This window comes from Lepisosteus platostomus, chromosome 3, assembly GCF_059453375.1.
Source record: "Lepisosteus platostomus isolate fLepPlt1 chromosome 3, fLepPlt1.hap1, whole genome shotgun sequence".
Classification (NCBI taxonomy): domain Eukaryota; kingdom Metazoa; phylum Chordata; class Actinopteri; order Semionotiformes; family Lepisosteidae; genus Lepisosteus; species Lepisosteus platostomus.
In genome coordinates this window covers 24096128-24116154 of record NC_142613.1, presented here as the reverse complement: position 1 = coordinate 24116154, position 20027 = coordinate 24096128, and the positions used below count along the sequence as shown (strand labels likewise).

Genomic DNA, 20027 nt, shown 5'->3' with positions numbered 1-20027 from the left:
TGGAGTTTCATAACTGCATAATCCACTTAATAAACACAGAAATATGTGAAAGTCTTATGTAGCCCTGCTTTCTAACATGACATTGGAACATGGCTTTTAAGTGTTTTTCTCCCCTATTTGACTCCATTGTTTCTTTCGGTTCTGTAATATGTTTACAGAGCTAAGCTTAGAGGAAGAGATGCAGGGGAAAATCTTAGCTGCAAGAAATAAGAGCTTGTAAGGAATGGGTTTTGAGTGTGGATTCCCGTTTCTTGGCTTTAAATAGCACAAGTCTGCTGCTTAAATTCTGTCTGATGGCTTAGGCTGTTTTGGGATATCTCTGCAATGTTGAGGGTTCAGAGGTCACTAATCTCTGGTCCAAGTGGACAAAGGCTAAAAGCTCCAGTGAGAATCCCTCCCCCCTGATTTTCTCCCAGTGCCCCTTAAGAGAACCTTCAAACTGTACATCAAAGCATTCCTTAGACTCTGCAGGGGAGGGGGTTCAGATGAGCCCAGGGCAGACTGGTCTTCTGTGTGCAGGGAGGCATTGATGGTGCATTGAATTCTTGAGGTAAAGGGGCTGCTGAACTCTAATGTTTTTTCTGATGAGGAAGTAAGCTTTGCAGGAGGCCTGTTTTTCAGCATGTAAACAACAAATAGATTTCTCTGGGTAGCTTGTAGCATGGAGAATGTATCTGATGCAGCTTATGGAAAGTAAGAATTTTGAACAAGTTTGTTTTACTTTATTTAGGATTCGGTTCCTTAATTTCTCCCCATTTTCTAGACTGATAGCATTCTTGGACAAATAGCTAACCATGCTTGATGAACCTGCCCATTTTCCCTAGTTTTAAAAATAGCAATTCAGTGAAAGTGTACTGGTAAAACTTTCATTAGTTTTTTTCAGGCACCCATAGGTGCCATTTCCCAGAATGTATTTGTTTTTTAAATTACGTCAAATAAGATAATTAAAAAAGTTTTGTTTTAGTTTACCCTTCTACAATTTTTTCTTTTTGAATGTTCATAATATCTGGTAAATGGGGAAACAAATAGTTGTTTACCTCACAAGCTGTGACTTCAACTTGTGGACAACGTGCATTAAAGACAAAGTAGAGAATTGTGTATTATCTCTGTGGGTTGTACACTGAGGAACACTTGAATTTCTACAAGGTTAAAAAGGTAGGACTACTGTTTCATCTTTGGCTTGTTCCTTCAGAGTAGTCTTTACTACACAGTAAATGTAGTAACAGTAATGCAGTGCTAGATTTGCTTTATATTTGGAGTCTGCGAGGTCACAGCTTGGGTTAAGTCAATAATCAGGAGCAGAACAGATTAGGCAGATTTTGTAACCTATGAATCAAGTTAAATGACCTGCATCACACAAGAGTTAGGTAATCTATCTTCAATATCTCATCAAAGTATTCACATACTATTTAGGTGATCTTTGTGGCTTTTTTCGTTTATCATTTTCATCTATTTAAATTGCTTTACTGTCTCTTTATTTTAACGTTTTGCACTTGTGTTTAGTAATTAGAGGGTAGATGAATGTGTCAGAAGTTAGTCATTGATCCTGTACAAATGCAACAGTAGAGGGGACTGTGAAACTGGAAAGCAGCTTGAAAGTCAAGTGGCTGTTGCTTTTAGCAGTGCCATTATTATGTCCTTGTGTGAATGGCCTTACTTAACTCACTATCATAACTAGGCCAGTGATGAGCAGTGTCCAATGAGAACAGTTCATCACAGAACAGCAGGCAGGGGAGATTCTCGTCAGCCTGGCATTTTGGTTATTTGTAATATCAGTGAGTGTATATGTAGTGAGCTGTATTTTTAAGACTGGCATTTTTCTGTATCTGACATTTCAGCTAGCCTCTTTAGATAATACTTTATTAATCCCGTAGGGAAATTGATTATCTTTTATCTTTATCTTTAGGGTGTGTTCTTAATCTTAATCCTTGAGGTGCTTGGTTTTACAGAATATATTGTTCTGTTGTCTTGATCCTTTTAGTTGTGTGTGGCCTATAGGTTTTGATCTCTGTGGTTTGCTTTGGCATTGATGATGTAATATCTCATTTTATCTAACTTCTGGAGAATGATTTCAGGAAGCAGTTTGCTGTGCTTTCAGGAAACATGCGGCAACTTCCATTAGCACTTATTGTTCTCTCTGAACAATGACCTGTTCTTCCATTAGCTTTTTGTCAATTTGTTTAAAATCTGCTATATAATTGCCAAAGCCACTACATGGCATATCAGTGTGAAATAGTTTTCTCCAGTCTCATTTAACTGTTTATAGTATAATGAGACAAATACCACTTGAAGTTTTATTTTTTAATATAGATGTTTTTTTTCATAATTCTATGAGCCATAAAATGTATTTTTCCTTCAGTTTCTTTGCTTTTGTACCCTGTGTTGCTTGTGCAGAATACCACTTTCTGACTGGTTGATAGTTGTTGTGCAAGCTTTCCTCTCAATAATTATATACTTTTTGCATGCCTAGCCAATCACATGGAGTGCTTGCCCATGTTCTTGTCCAAAGTACTGATCCAGACAAACTTCCTTAGCTTAGCTTCCTTGGATTGCTGGAGTAACGCCTGTTGAGCTGCGTATAAATTATTCTTCTGCAATATTGTGGTCCACACTCCCAAGGGTTCAGTAGTTAAAATTTGTTTTTGTGAAGTCTGGTACAGTAAATCTGCAGAAATGGAATCCAAACATACCCGGGCTGGATTAAGGCTAATCATAAATCTTCTGTCAGCGAATATTGATTCTGTTAAGTTGAAAGTGCAGTGTGACCTGCATTGATTCATGTTCATGAGAATCGATGAACAACTGGCACATTGCCAATCAATTTTTGACCTTTAAGGTCTTTAAAACTGGCTGCTGCCAACCGTTATTTTCCATAACTCATCTTTTATGTTCTCTGATTGAGGTATTTAATATAAGGCAGGCATTTAAACCAGTACACAATCATCACTCAGGTTTTATGGAGGGTGGCCAATAGTTACATGTTCTTGTCTCATCATTTCACAAGGTGAGAGGGACAAAAACATTCTTCTGGAGAAGTGTGTTTTACTAACATTTTGTTTGTTGTTTTCTTGTTACCTTAAAAGAGTGTTAATTTTTTTGTGTTTAAGGATTTCAAATCCAGGCCAAAGTGACCTCCCTACATAGTAGTTTGTCACGAGAAAAAGTGTTTTTATTTGAACAAACTTGAGAATATTTGCTAATCAGGTCATGGTCTCTTTTTCATCATCTGGAAAGTTTTAGCTGTGAGTTTACTTATAGATTTCTCAGTCATTTTTGTAAAGTGACCTTTATTTATACAATGTCTAAGTAAACGTCTAAGGTTTTAATTTTCATAAATTGGTGGATTTTTTAAGGCAACAATGTAGGGCAATGAAAGCAGTTCCAGGGAACTAGGGCTGTAGCTGGGTGACGTTGGGGTTTTGGGTTTAATTTCCTGCATGAGTTATTAATGACATTTTAATGGGTTTCACTGAGTGACTTAGTCTGAAACTGTTGCAGTTTCTTACATTCCAAGCCATTGATATGTTGGAGGCTGGATTAAGTGCACTGTTTTTCACTGTCTGGTGATTTCACAACCTGCAAGTTCTAACATAATAAGGTGTTGCAGACAAACATAGTCTGTCTACTAACATGTTTTGGGGGGCCCAGTTACAACACCTCTCCTAGATCAACACATCATTCAGTGTGATAGTCTGAGCAAGAGTATCAGGTCATTACTCCACTTGCGGTGATAGAGGCAACCTTACTATACAGAGGCACACTGATAATGTGAGGATCTCACTTTCTGCTCTTCGTGCTGGCTGATCCTGACATGACAACATATCTGACAGACAAATGTAAGTCTTTCTGCTGCTTGTATAGTAATGACATTCTTCCCAGATGAGCTACAGCCCAGATTAGGCCATAGATGTCCTACTTACCAGACTTCAGCCTTATTGAACGTTTGTGGGATGAACTGGGATAATGTGTGACTTCGGGGCCTACCAGACCAGTGAACAAGCACATTCCAGGCTCTCAGAGAGGAATGGCTCGAATTCCCAAACGATAACATCTGCAACCTGGTGCAAAGTGAGCATCACAGATGTACAGCTTGTATCGCTTCCAGTTGTGGCCACACACACTACTGTCCTGTGACTCTCATAGTCAAATCCCTGTTGATCTTCCCTGTTGGAGACAAATATTAATCAGCATAAATCAATGGGGCCTGTGTCACATTTTTCAATAAAATGGCAGACTTCCTGGTAACAAAAAAAAGAAATTTCCTTGTAATACGTTTGTGAGTTTGTTGTAGTTATTAAATGGTTGCTTTTTATACTCATTATTTTTAAGGGTTTCAAACAACATAGAAAGTATCACTTGACATTCAGCAAAAGCATCCACCCAATTCCTATTGAAATTGCACAGGCCCAAGAAGGAATGCAGATCCCTGACAGTCTCAGGTGGGTGGGTGAGCTTTAATTGCTTTTGCCCTGTCTTCTGTCAACTCACGAGATCCCTGACTAATCTTTTGCCCTTGATAGATTACAGTGGCTAGGCATATTTGGGCCTTGTCATAACTGGCCTTGCAGTTGCAGTCAAAATGTCATCAACATACTGAATAGATAGATACTTTATTGATCCCATGAGGGAAATTGCAGGAATTGCAATAACGAGAGAGGCGAGGGGAGGCAGGTCTCTGAGGTGTGTTCTGGTGTACTGTTTGCCGTCTCCTACAAATACAGTACAAACCAGTCCTGCACCTCGAGGTGCAGAGGCACTGACCAGAACCTTATCTCATGATCAGGGTTTAACAGCTGAAATATTGTGGATGAGTCCGCTACCAGGGGTGTCAGTCTGTCGATATATTTGTTAGCTTCAGAATAGTCCACAGTGAAGCACCAGGCCCCACTGGCTTTCTTTATTGGCCAAATAGGGCTGTTGCTTCACCTATGAGTGCACCTGATGATTCTGTTTTAGCAGTTTTTGCACAATGGGCCAAATTTCCTCTTCAGCTCCTTTTTTAATCTTATATGGTTTAATGTATAGGGGTGTTTTCCCCATAAAAGTAGCTAGTTCCATATCAAAAAGGCCACACTCATCTTAAGTCCAAATTGGATGATCTTTTACTTCGTCTTTCTGAAGAGACCAGATGTTAATATTGACCTTCCCTTCTTGGACTATCAGAGCGATGCCCTGTAAAGGTTTGAGGGCGTCCCATCCCAAAATATCTAGTGTTGGACCGACCCACATTGCCATGGAAATAGAGACCTGTCCCCCTTCCTCATTATTCAATTCCACTCTAAGTGGTTTAGTTTGTTTGAGAGTTACTTTCCCCCCTACACCAGTAGCCACCAGCTTCCTCCCTGTATATTGATCTTCGCATCGTTGAGCGTTTTTTCAGACAAGCATGAATTTTGGTATCCCATGACAGAGAAACATCTTCACTATTTATTTAACATTTCAGTTTCAATTCTTTTACTCCTAATTTTTGAGTGAGGCACAGGGAGGCTATTAGGGGGTCTTCTAGTTTAACAGATCTCTCAGAAGACCGTTTATCCTCCTCAGACAAATCTCTTAGCTGGGAGAGTACATTTTTTTCCTTTTCTTCCATGTCAGCTGAGGCACAGGGCTGATCCATGCTTTCTTCATCCTGTATGCGCTTTCTGCAGTTTTTCTTAAAATTACCTGTATTTTTTTTTTTAGCAATAATTGCACACCGGACATCTCCCCCGGAGTTTAACCAATTCTGCAAATTTTACAGTGGCATTATCCAGCAGTCATATTTCTGAATCTACAGCGTTTTAGCAATATCTGATTTCAAGCCACTCAAATAAATCTACTTAATTACCGATGAGGAATCACACCTTTAATTGAACCTAAGGCTAAGCATTATAACGCACAAATGTTAACCACTACGGGACTCTACTGTCCCCATATATTTCAACTTTTGTTTCAATTAATTTTATACAAATACTATGTTTAGATAACTAATTTGGGTCCACCTGTGCTGTGCTGGTATTTGTACTTATACATTTTAGACAGTCTTATATTTTGTAGTCACTGAAGTTGCTTTTTATTTGCTATAGTCAAGTCTCTAGCCAGTCTGGCTACCTTAACACACTCACACCATTTACAGTTACGCACTGAGGTCTTTCACGCACAATATGCACACACACAGGCACACACACGTATGCCGGCACATAAATTCATAAAACACACATACACATCTGGAAAACATCTTTTGTACTACACCCTTAAGTTATTAGATTATATGTTATGCCTCATGAACATTATAGTATTGGTTTTAGTGTAAATGCGCTGTTTTACCTTTACATGTACTGTAACTCCTTTAACCTAATTTTTCATAAACACAACACCACTTATTCCAATATCCCTCTGTTTAGCCTTACACCACTGTTCAGACACTTTCCGACAGCCCTGCTTAGACCAAACACCATCTGACAGTCTGTACCTTTTTTTTCCAGCTTTTCCTTGCATCCTTTAACTTGCAATTGTCTGATACATAATCAGATACCTCCACCACTTTCTCAAATAGTCAGTTAACACACATGTACAGTTTCTGAAGGCTTACTGTGTCGTGTGAGGTAGCAGGTCATAGGCAGGTGCTTTTCACTTGGAAAACCTGTGCATTGCTGCACTCATGCAACTAGGGGCGCCTGTTACCTCCAGATCTAAATGCCTCTCAGAGTCTTTAGAGAGGGCTTACAATTCACTGTTCACAGGTAAGGAACGAGAACACAAGCAACCCTCTTCCTGAATCAGTAATTCACCATCCCCAGAACGCCAGCATTGCTGCTTTTGCCCCAGGGTGGACTTAAGCACTGGGCTCCAGTCAGAGTTATTCTTGGCTCCCAACGTCCTGTAAATCCTGCTACTGAGTGATTCGCTCTTTTATTATGAGGTGTGTGTATGTGTGTGTTCGCAAACAAGAAAGCATCTAAAAGCGTACACATTATCTACTTCCCACTTTCTTTCACATGACTTTTTATCCATTCTGAAAACAATGAAACAATGAAGCGCCCCTGGGCTTCCCGACAAACAATAAAACTCTCGCCAGGGCTCAAACCGGGGCTTACAGCTACCAACCCACCACTGCACCAGTGCCTTCTCTAGGGCCAGGGGAATACCTGCTGGCTCAGCAAGCTTACACTCAGGCGGTACTCTTTGGACAAGGGAAGCCTCCCCACCACTGCATGAGAGAGTTGGGACCTTTGGAAAGAGGAGTCCTTACCTCTGATTTTGTGCGCAGAATTCCATATTGGGTGCTGGGTGGGTAAGTCTCATGTCGTTGAAGTACCTTTCTCACAGCCCCAAATTGTAGAAACCAAGCTTTATTGTATGCATACCAGGAACAAGTTAGCCATGTCAATCACTGAAATTTTCTTAGGATCAGCTTTTAACAGCTGAAATATTGTGCATGGGTCTGCTACCAGGGGTGTCAGTCTGTTAATATATTTGTAGTCTGGTGCACAAATTCATAAAACACACATACACATCTGGAATACTTTTTTTACTACACCTTTAAGTTATTGGATTATGTGTTATGCCTCATGAACATTATAGTTTTGGTTTTAGTGTAAATGCGCTGTATTTTGTTTTACCTCTACATGTATCTCTTTTAACTGCCTAACGTTTCATAAACACAACATCACTTATTCCAATATCCATCTGTTATCCTTACACCACTGTTCAGACCAAACACCATCTGACAGTCTCTACCTTTTTTCCAGCTTTTCCTCACATCCTTTAACTTGCATTTGTCTGATGCATAATCAGATACCTCCACCGCTTCCTCCAGCAGTCAGTTAACACACATGTACAGTTTCTGAAGGCTTACTGTGTCGTGTGAGGTAGCAGCTCATAGGCAGGTGCTTTTCACTTGGAAAACCTGTGCATTGCTGCACTCATGCAACTAGGGGCGTCTGTTACCTCCAGATCTAAATGCCTCTCAGAGTCTTTAGAGAGGGCTTACAATTCACTGTTCACAGGTAAGGAACGAGAGCACAAGCAACCCTCTTCCTGGATCAGTAATTCACCATCCCCAGAACGCCAGCATTGCTGCTTTTGCCCCGGGTGGACTTAAGCACTGGGCTCCAGTCAGAGCTATTCTTGGCTCCCAACGTCCTGTAAATCCTGCTACTGAGTGATTCGCTCTTTTATTATGAGGTGTGTTTGTTTGAGTGTTGTGTGTATGTGTGTGTTCGCAAACAAGAAAGCATCTAAAAGCGTACACATTATCTCCTTCCCACTTTCTTTCACATGACTTTTTATCCATTCTGAAAACAATGAAACAATGAAGCGCCCCTGGGCTTCCCAACAAACAATAAAACTCTTGCCAGGGCTCGAACCGGGGCTTACAGCTACCAACCCACCACTGCACCAGTGCCTTCTCTAGGGCCAGGGGAATACCTGCTGGCTCAGCAAGCTTACACTCAGGCGGTACTCTTTGGACAAGGGAAGCCTCCCCACTACTGCATGAGAGAGTCGGGACCTTTCGAAAGAGGAGTCCTTACCTCTGATTTTGTACGCAGAATTCTGTCTCGGGTTCTGGGTGGGAAAGTCTCGCGTCATTGAAGTAGCCTTCTCGCAGCCCCAAATTGTAGAAACCAAGAGATTCGTGCCTGATGTGTCCATTCTCAAGCCAAGCTTTATTGTGTGCATACAAGGAGCAATTGTTGTATTGCTCAGAGGGGTTATGGCTCTACACAGCTTATATATACTTTTCTCTACAAGTTTTACTTCTCAGGAAACTCAAGGACTCAGAGAGCAATTAAAACATTCCTTCCTTATCAGGAAGTTTGGTATAGAAGATGGGAGTTTAGTACAGAGAAGTAGAAGCATCTGTGCTAAAGCAAGCGTGAAGGTTAGAGTTTAGCATGTGGATTCAGCTGGAGTTCACAGCTCCTACCACTGTATAGGTACAGAGTAACATACAGATTCTGTTAGGGGACTCGATCAGGCCCAACGGAGTAGGATTTCTCTGCCGGCCGCAGTATTTGATCCGGCAACCTTCCCCCCACAGGTGCATATCCTTAGCCACAGAGCCACCGCACCGCACTGGCACTGGCCTTGAGACAACAGAGAACCAGGATCTTTATCTGCCAACCTTTCTCTTATTTGTGGTCTTTCTGTTGTTACCTTTCAATGTGTTTACTGCAATGATACGACCTGATATTACCTGACAGTGGAAATTGTGAGCTTCTTGGGGAAACAGATGTAGGAAATTAGTCAGAAAGGAGTTTTCCCTCCCTCATTCTGTTTCCTGATTGAGAGGTTCTCTCTGTCTGTGTGGTAGCAGGATATACATATTTCCATTCCAGAGTTGTTTAATAGACTGCTGAATGCTCCACTTTGATGCTTTCTTAAGACTTGCCAAATTTAGTTTCTCCCTGTAGAACAATACTGCTCTCTGCATTACACTGGGTGGCTGAATTCAGAGCTGCAGGTTGAGCTGTGTCAGCTTATCAGAAACAAGACCATCTCATCTCATTAGCCATTCATAATCAACAATGTGCCCATTATCTGCCACATTAGGCTTCAGCTTGCCATGCCCCATGTTTTGGATTAAGCAGTTATTAAAAAAGCTTACTTATTGATGATGACAGATGTCTTTTATTCATCTGTCATTTTATGCATCTGTCTGTGGTGTTTTTGTTGACACGTTTCTTTCACGCAAACACAGTTATATGAGCAGCACTGTGAAATGTGTTGTTCGATTCCTGCTTTAATGCCATTGTCGAGGATCAATTAAAGACAAATTAAGATATGTTGGGTATAATGTAAACAAATAGTAGAGCATATTAACAGTACAAACATGAACAAACTACTGGAACTCTCTAGACTTCTGTCATTTAAGGCATATCCTGTAATTCAACATAAATATGATAACAAGCAGTGGTGTCTTTTTTGATAATTAGCATTATCTGCTCGTTAACCGAGCATGTGAAGTTGAAAGGGCTTAAAATCATAACAAAAGCTTGTGAATGTATGTTGAATTCTGCAGTGATAGAGAAATTTGAAAGTAGATGGGGTTGCTTTTAATACCCAGAGTATCTTGAGAGTTTCTAATGCCCTGGATGACAGTATGACAGTCTTGACTGTCTGGATCTGCGAGGTGCTATGCGGTTACGTCTATTTTTGGACACGCTGATGCTCTTTCCTGTGGGCGAGGGGAGTCTGCTCAGGCTTTTAGTGTCTGCCTGCAGGCCAGATAAAAAGTGAAGTCTGGAACGGTCTTGTGTGTGCTTTACCCACTGCACCATATTTTCTCGCTTTGCTGTTTAACAGTTTCATGCATTGCTTGAGGATGACATTTACAGTGTTACCTTTGCTAGTGATAACAATAGTGTTCACTCTGGAGGACATAGCATTGGAGTACTGTACTCTTCCTGAAATGTAAAAAATAACATACATTCTGGTACATTTTTACTGGGTGCTTTTGAATGATGCTTAATAGACATAATGATATTTTGAACTCAAGGATACCTTTAAAGAGCTTTTTTAGTCTACTACATTCTACTGTTTGTCCTGAAATTGTAAGGCAATGTGTTGAAAGGGCACTGACTGCATATATCCTTCTGTATTAGAATTATAGTCCTATTTAATTAGGTTTACTTCCTACCTCTGTCTATACAGGTTAGCTAATAGGTTTTGCCTTGGAGATAAACAGTTTGAATGTTATTTTATCTCTGTCTTTTTTTCCCTTTATTTGTATATAATGCAATTTTTATTTTATTTTTTGGGGTTGTGGCTTTGTTTTAATCCTGTAGAGTGCCTCAAATATTGTACATGTGTACATAAACACTGAAATAAATCTGTATAATCCTTGAATGTTAGCCTGTGAAATTTTATCAGGACTTCTGCATTTTCACTACTGTGCAGATTCGGGGACAGAGCTTGTGCTTAAAAGCAGACTGGCTTTAATATTTTTGTACAGTTATCTGAAGATATTGCTCATGAATTAGTTTTTCCACAGTTTTATTTTTCAGAATGGAAAATCAAGCCCATGAAAGTTCCCAATAGTTAAAACAATAACTATTAGGGCTTGTCCCTTAGCAAGAAAGTTTCTCTTTGCTGTTTTTTATTTTTTGTTTTTTCCTGCAACATTTAAATCTCTCAGGATTATACAACAAATGAAGTTGTTTAATTGAAGATAGTGAACTTTACCATGAATATAGGTCTGTATCACTATAATAAAGCTTTCGTTTAACAGTGTTAAGATATAAATGTTCTTAATGTTCTGAAATACTTTTACTTTTTTCCATGGATATTCACTCAATTTAAAAACCTAAAAATACACTGCTCTCAGATAGCTTTTACCTTTAATTTAAATTCAGTAATATTCTTTGTACATCTGTAATATGAAGCTGGGTTGTTTCTGGCATTCATTTTCACACCATAATGTTTGTATGCATTTAATGTGTTTAGCTGTAAACATAGATTGAGACATTTTTGCTTTATGTAATCTTTCTTTATTGACAGGAGTAAAATAATTTCTAAATGTACACTGCTTTCAAGCTGAAGAAATTAAAGATGGATATTTCCATCTAAATGTAAACTGTTGCAATAAAACCATGAAGAAATCTCTTAGCTGGGAGTAAATTTTTTTCCTGTTCTTCCCTGTCAGCTGAGGCTCAGGGTAGATCCGGGCTTTCTTCATCCTGCATGCGCTTTCTGCAGTTTTTCTTAAAATGACCTGTATTTATTTATTTTTTACAATTGCACACTGGACATCTCCCCCAGTCAACCTGTCTATTTACACACCTTAGCGTACATATTTCTCTCAATCTGTAGACAGAGTCTAGCCAATTCTGCAACTTTCACAGTGGCGTTATCCAGCAGTCATGATTCTGAATCTACAGCGTTTTAGCGGTATCTGATTTCAAGCCACTCAAATAAATCTGCTTAATTACAGATGAGGAATCACCCCTTTGATTGAACCTAAGGCTAAGCAGTATAGAGCACAAATGTTAACCACTGTGGGACTGCTCTGTCTCCATATATTTCCACTTTTCTTTCAATTAATTTTATACAAATACTATGTTTAGATACCTCATTTATGTCCACCTGTGCTGTGCTGGTATTTGTACTTATAGATTTTAGACACTCTTATATTTTGTAGTCACTTAAGTTGCTTTTTATTTGTTATAGTCAAGTCTTCTTAGTTAAGTCTCTAGCCAGTCTGGCTACCTAAACACCATTTTCTGTACCAAACTCAGTTACGTACTGAGGTCTTTCTCTCTCTCTCTCACACACACACACACACACACACACACACACACACACCGGCACATAAATTCATAAAATACATATACATCTGGAATACTTTTTGTACTACACCCTTAAGTTATTGGATTATGTGTTATGCCTCATGAACATTATAGTTTTGGTTTTAGTGTAAATACACTGTATTTTGTTTTACCTCTACATGTATCTCTTTTAACAGCCTAACTTTTCATAAACACAACATCACTTATTCCAATATCCCATCTGTTATCGTTACACCACTGCTCAGACCAAACACCATCTGACAGTCTCTTCCTTTTTTCCAGCTTTTCCTCACATCCTTTAACTTGCATTTGTCTGATGCATAATCAGATACCTCCACCACTTCCTCCAGCAGTCAGTTAACACACATGTACAGTTTCTGAAGGCTTACTGTGTCGTGTGAGGTAGCAGCTCATAGGCAGGTGCTTTTCACTTGGAAAACCTGTGCATTGCTGCACTCATGCAACTAGCGCCTGTTACCTCCAGATCTAAATGCCTCTCAGAGTCTTTAGAGAGGGCTTACAATTCACTGTTCACAGGTAAGGAACGAGAGCACAAGCAACCCTCTTCCTGGATCAGTAATTCGCCATCCCCAGAACGCCAGCATTGCTGCTTTTGCCCCGGGGTGGAATTAAGCACTGGGCTCCAGTCAGAGCTATTCTTGGCTCCCAACATGTCCTGTAAATCCTGCTACTGAGTTATTCGCTCTTTTATTATGAGGTGTGTTTATGTTTGAGTGTTGTGTGTATGTATGTGTTCACGAACAAGAAAGCATCTAAAAGCGTGCACATTATCTCCTTCCCACTTTCTATCATATGACTTTTTATCCATTCTGAAAACAATGAAGCGCCCCTGGGCTTCCCGACAAACAATAAAACTCTCGCCAGGGCTCGAACCGGGGCTTACAGCTACCAACCCACCACTGCACCAGTGTCTTCCCTTGGGCCAGGGGAATACCTGCTGGCTCAGCAAGCTTACACTCAGGCGGTACTCTTTGGACAAGGGAAGCCTCCCCACCACTGCATGAAAGAGTCAGGACCTTTGGAAAGAGGAGTCCTTACCTCTGATTTTGTGCGCAGAATTCTGTCTCGGGTTCTGGGTGGGAAAGTCTCGTGTCGTTGAAGTAGCCTTCTCGCAGCCCCAAATTGTAGAAACCAAGATATTCGAGCCTGAAGTGTCCGTTCTTCAAGCGAAGCTTTATTGTATGCATACAAGGAGCAATTGTTGTATTTCTCAGAGGGTTTATGGCTCAACACAGCTTATATATACTTTTCTCTACCCCCCCCCCCCCCTCCTGTCTTTGAGGTACCTTCTCAAGAAACTCAAGGACTCAGAGAGCAATTAAAACATTCCTTCCTTATCAGGAAGTTTGGTATAGAAGATGGGAGTTCAATACAGAGAAGTAGAAGCATCTGTGCTAAAGCAAGCGTGAAGGTTAGAGTTTAGCATGTGGATTCAGTGGTCTTTCTGATGTAACCTTTTAATGTGTTTACTGCAATGATAAGACCTGATATTCTCTCTGTCTGTGTGGTAGCAGGATATACATATTTCCATTCCAGAGGTGTTTAATAGAGTGCTGAATGCTCCACTTTGATGCTTTCTTAAGACTTGCCAAATTAGTTTCTCCCTGTAGAACAGTACTGCTCTCTGCATTGCACTGTGTGGCTGAATTCAGGGCTGCAGGTTGAGCTGTGTCAGCTTATTAGAAACAAGGCCATCCTCCTCTCATTAGCCATTCATAATCAACAATGTGTCCATTATCTGCCACGTTAGGCTCCAGCTTGGCATGCCCCATGTTTTGGATTAAGCAGTTATTGAAAATAACTTTAATTCATCTGTCATTTTATGCATCTGTCAGTGGTGTTTTTGTTGACACGTTTCTTACTTGCAAACACAGTTATATGAGCAGCACTGTGAAATGTGTTGTTCGATTCCTATTTAACGCCATTATCGAGGATCCATTAAAGACAAATTCAAATACGTTGGGTATAATGTAGACAAATAGTAGAGCACATTAACAGTACAAACATGAACAAACTACTGGAACTCTTTAGACTTCTGTAATATAAGGCATATCCTGTAATTCAACATAAATATGATAACAAGCAGTGGTGTCTTTTTTGATAATTAGCATTATCTGCTCGTTAACCAAGCACATTAAGTTGAAAGGGCTTAAAATCATAACAAAAGCTTGCAAATGTATGTTGAATTCTGCAGTGATAGAGAAATTTGAAAGTAGATGGGGTTGCTTTTAATGCCAGGTGTATCTTGAGAGTTTCCAATGCCCTGGATTCACCTGTACTTGTGAAAGTCGTGACTGTCTGGATCTGCAAGGTGCTATGCGGTCACATCTATTTCTGAACACGCTGATGCTCTTTCCTGTGGGCGAGGGGAGTCTGCTTAGGCTTTTGGTGTTTGCCTGCTGGCCAGATAAAAAGCGAAGTCTGGAACGGTCTTGTGTGTGCTTTACCCACTGCACCATATTTTCTCGCTTTACTGTTTAACAGTTTCATGCATTGCTTGAGGATGACATTTACAGTGTTACCTTTACTAGTGATAACAATAGTGTTCACTCTGGAGGACATAGCATTGGAGTACTGTTCTCTACCTGAAATAGAACTGGGTCCTTTTGAAAGATGCTGAATAGAAATAATGAAATTTTGAACTCAAAGGATACCTTTAAAGGGCTTTTTTATTCTAATTCATTCTACTGTTTGTCCCAAAATTGTAAGGCAATGTGTTGAAAGGGCACTGACTGCATATATCCTTCTGTATCAGAATTATAGTTCTATATAATTAGGTTTGCTTCCTACTTCTTCTATACAGGTTAGCTAGCAGGTTTTGCCTTGGAGATAAACAGTTTGAATGTTTTTTATCTCTGTCTTTTTTCCTTTATTTGTATATAATGCAATTTGTATTTTATTTTTGGGGGGTGTAGTTTTGTTTTTACCCTGTAAAGTGCCTAAACACTGTGCATGTGTACATAGGCGTTGAAATATATCTGTATAATCCTTGAATGTTAGCCTGTGAAATTTTATCAGGACTTCTGCATTTTCACTACTATGCAGATGTGCTTAAAAGCAGACTGGCTTTAGTATTTTTTTTACTATTATCTGAAGATATGGCTCATGAATTAGTTTTCCCACAGTTTTATTTTTCACAATGGAAAATCAAGCCCATGAAAGTTCCCAATAATTAAAACAATATCTATTAGGGCTTGTCCCTTAGCAAAACAGTTTCTTATGGCTGCTTTTTATTTTTTGTTTTTCCCGCAACATTTAAATCTCTCAGGATTATACAACAAATGAAGTTGTTTAATTGAAGATAGTGAACTTTACCATGAATATAGGTCTGTATCACTATAATAAAGCTTTCATTTAACAGTGTTAAGATTTAAATGTTCTTAATGAAATACTTTTTCTTTTTTTCCGTGGATATTCACTCCATTTAAACACCTAAGAATACACTGCTATCAGATAGCTTTTACCTTTAATTTAAATTCAGTAATATTCTTTGTACAGCCATGATGATATGATATGGGTTGTTTCTGGCATTCATTTCCACACCATAGTGTTTGTATGCATTTAAAACATAGATTAAGAGAACTTTTTGCTTTATGTAATCTTTCTTTATAGACAGGAGTAAAATAATTTCTAAATGTACACTGCTTTCAAGCTGAATAAATTAAAGATGGATATTTCCATCTAAATGGAAACGGTTGCAGTAAAACCATGAAGTGGCCTTTACTGAGATGATCAAAGCTATATCTTGTATAACCATTTCAGAAGTGAAAGGTCTAGACAGTTAATTGTAATTGGAATTTTAATTGTAATTGACAGGACCTGGAATTCCATGGGGTGATGAGATTTTATTTCCAAGACCGAGTAGCAGGAAACTTCGCCACCAAATGCATCCGGGTATCCAGCACAGCCACCACACAAGATGTAATAGAGACGCTGGCGGAGAAGTTCCGGCCCGACATGAGGATGCTGTCATCCCCAAAGTACTCACTGTATGAAGTTCATGTCAGCGGGGGTAAGTGTCACACTTTGTGGTGGGGCGAGGGTGTCCAAATTTATGCTGTCGTCAAAAGTACAGACACAATCCAAGCCTTCGGAAAACGTTTGTTTAAAGAACAGCTCAATTTGGTTATATATAAAAACATATTTCGCCTTCATCTAATCCTCACGAAGTCCTAGCAGTAGATAAATCTAACCTCAGGTGACCGATAACACACATAAATTTTACTTTATCATTATTGAACAAAAATCAGCCTATATTCAGTAGCCTTGTGTGAAAAAGTAACGTGATTAAATAAAATGTGGAACCCCCTTTAGCAACAAAAGTTAATTTTTCCTGTAAGAGTTCTCTTGCATCACCTGGGAGGAATTCTGGCCCACTCCTCCTTACAGCTTCAGCTTGGTAATGTTTGAGGGAATTTGCTTATGCACAGCTCTTTAGGTTTCTCCTCAGTATCTCAATGGTGTTGAAGTCTGAGCTTTGACTTGGTTGACTTGGCCTAGCCAAAATTCTGATTCTTTGGTATTTCAGCAATTCAATAATAGATTTACTGGTGTGTTTGGATCATTGTCCTGTTGCATGATCCACTATTGACTAAGCTTTAGCCGTTGGATGGATAGTCTCACATTTTCCTCTAGAATGGAGGATAATCCCTCCAGAACTGGGGAACATGGAGTTCTGCATGGAGTTTGTATATTTACATGTTTTCGTGGGATTCCTAATACTGACTTCTGGAAAAAATGACTCTGGTGTGCTTGTGTGCGCATGTTTGTTGTCTGTGCCTACCCTGTGATGGACTGAGAAAATTGGCCCTGGTGAGTGTCTATGTTTGTGGCTGTATGCCCTGTGGTGGACTGGTGTCCCATCCAGGGCATATCCTGCATTGCTCCCGTTGCTTGCCAGGATAGCCTCTGGCTTTCTTGCAACCCTGGATTTGAAGAAGCAATTAGAAAATGCATAAATGGATTAATCACTTACTTTGAAATGTTATTTTTGTTCTATCATATATGGGGCTGTTTGCCAGTTCCTCCCCAGCTCCCAGTGACACAGAGGTTTGATTAGCTAGTCTTAGTTGTCTTTTTCCTGCTGGCCCTGTAATCATCTGACATCCCATCTAGGGAGAGAGCAGTCTAGTGTGATCCTAGTCTCTTTTTGTGTCCTGTGTTTGTCTAGGTTATGGCTTGCTTACCCAGGATTTAGCATCTGTCTGATAATTAATAGATGGAAAATTGATCTGCTGTGCTATTGGCTCCCAAATATATTGAATGAATAGCTAAGCTTGGCTGTGTAATGAAGCATTCTCTTAGTTTGTTCATTTTTGCTGACACAGAAGTGCTCAAGACTATATTTTTTATTAGACCATTTAAACATTGAACAGTCAGAGGGCTCCTGGTTGACTCAACTGGTGTAGGTGCTTCCTTGATCCGAAGTCCCTAAGTGGAGGCTCAGAACGGGCATTTACTGATCAGGGCTCCCTGGCTTTCCATCAAAGTGCCTCCCGTGACTTCCTGGAGTCCCTCAGGTTTACATTGACGTAGGTGACACATACTGGTTCTCAATTCAGCAGCAACTCCTTCTGGCAGGCCCCGTGGAATTTTTAATATCTCAAAAGAATAAACAGCTTGATAGGTGGGCATGTCAAAGGAGCTTGTCTGCCCATTATTCTTCTTCTGTAAGCTGTGAGAATCATTCTATGAGCCAAGCAGAAAAGAAACATTTAACAATGATTAATTAGATGGGTATTAAATGAAAAGTACAACATTATTGAAGGAAGAACTAAGCAGTACAATTGTCCAAACTGATAGTTTGACTTGAGGCATAACCTACACATGCACTTTTTTCATTGGAAGTAATTTTGTGTCAGCACTTGGACAGCACAGAAGCATGATGGTTGTTATTGTTGCCTCCTGGCTCTGTATGTTCAGTTCTGGCCTAGGGCGCCTTCTGTGTGGAGTTTGCATGTTCAAATGGGTCCACGCTTAATATCCCAGCTTCCTCCCAAAGATATTCTGTCCAAATTAATTAATATCGCTATACTGTCTCCATGCATCACATATCTTGCTGTCACCATCATATATATATATATTTTTGTGTGTGTGCCCTGTCATATCTTGCCTTCTTCCCATCGTTAGCTGGGTTAGGCTCCAGCTCATCATTACCCTGCATTGGACTGTGAAGTAACTGAAAATGAATACCTGTTCATAATGCTACAATTGGTCATTGCCACTGCCATACTATTTCACTTTCGTAAAACAAATCTAAAATTCCTTTACCCTGTATTGTTCTTTATACTATGTATGCTAATTTGTTGCATTATTTTCTCTGCTGCATTTAGAGAAAAACGTCTAGCATCTTTTTACCTTTCTGGTAGTTTTTTTGACTGAACGTCCTGTTGGATAACTAAACAAATCAGTAAGAGCAACTGTCTTAGAGAGTAAACATTTTATTTTTAACACTGTGCTCTCATGTGATTAGCTGAAGAAATGATCATAGGTATGTAGAGGTAAGCTTTATTTTTCTTATTAAAGTCAGAAAAACATGTTTTTGCATTTATAATTGCCACAGAAGTGTAGAAGTATGAGTCAATACACATCACCCTTTAAAAGTATCCTTAATGAAAGGACATTAAAAAAGAAAAATCGAGTGGAAAACTCTTTGCTGGGCATGGGTTGGGGAAAGTGTTCCTATGTTAATTTTATGCTTTGAGGAATGTTGTGTATATCGGAAGTGGTTGAAATTGTTACAGCACTGACACCTGTGCTCCTGGCATACCTCCGGATTGTTTGGGTTAGCTGTCTATTTTTGTCTTTGGCAGAAGAACGGAAGCTGGACCTGGATGAGAAGCCCCTGGTGGTGCAGCTGAATTGGAACAAAGACGACAGGGAAGGCAGATTTGTCTTAAAGAATGAAAACGACATTGCCCCAAAGGTAAAGCCACTGCCACTCCTACTCCTCTTGTAACCCTTGTGACGAACGCCTGATGTTGAAGAAGTGAGGAGAGATCATAGCATGGTGGGAGGGAGTGGGGGCGTCACCAGCATGACGGTTCTTGGGAAGAATAAAGTAATGATTTCCTTAAATCTTCTGTTAACCAAGACTTGTTTTCCACCTTTTGATTCACTAAATCATGTTACTATTACATTTTTCAAATAAATGTCTAAATAAATCCTAAACACGTACAGTATATGTACTGTAAAATACACCTAAATGATAATCAATAGTCAGGTAATGTAGTGTGTTCATTAAATAATTGGTATAATTTAAGTCTTGAGGGAACCTGCCATGGGTCCTATTGAATGATATGTAAAATATTTTTTCTTAATGTAATTGAATAAAGAATAAAGACTCCTCATCCTGGGAATATTGCTGTCCCAGTTCAGGATAGATAGAAGGTAAATAGAGTATTAGAGTATTCCCTAACCTAAGGAGAATCATTTCATGCATGGGTTAGGTGACTTAAATAAATGCAGTATCCTAGTCTGTTTTAAGATCCAATATATTGCTTGGGTAAGACATGTTTGCCTTCTGTAGCATCGTGATTGGATGAAGACAAAAGTAATATTCATATTCTACTACAGCTGTGACTGTTGCTAAAAACTCCCACCCTCATCTGAAAGGGTTTTCTGTTCTTTAGAACGAAGTGTATATCTATATGTAACATGGTGTAAGCCTTAGATCATCCAATGACTTTAGACTGAGAAATCGAAACCATGTTGGATTCAGTGTCGTCAGCTGAACTT

General features: G+C 39.5%; 1 protein-coding gene across 21 annotated transcripts in view; it reads left to right on the top strand.

Moving 5' to 3' along the window:
- The window catches only part of afdna (afadin, adherens junction formation factor a), a 165036-nt gene that overhangs the window by 61556 nt on the left and 83453 nt on the right, over positions 1 to 20027 (top strand). For 13 of the 21 annotated variants that reach the window (XM_088625062.1, XM_088625054.1, XM_088625052.1 and 10 more), the window contains exons 2-3: positions 16107 to 16302; positions 19103 to 19215. In XM_088625062.1, the coding sequence (XP_088481188.1) occupies positions 16107 to 16302; positions 19103 to 19215 (309 nt within the window). Of the gene's footprint in view, positions 1 to 15566; positions 15617 to 16106; positions 16303 to 19102; positions 19216 to 20027 lie in introns of those variants that run through there. The other 8 variants (XM_088625059.1, XM_088625073.1, XM_088625056.1 and 5 more) reach the window with 2 other exon arrangements.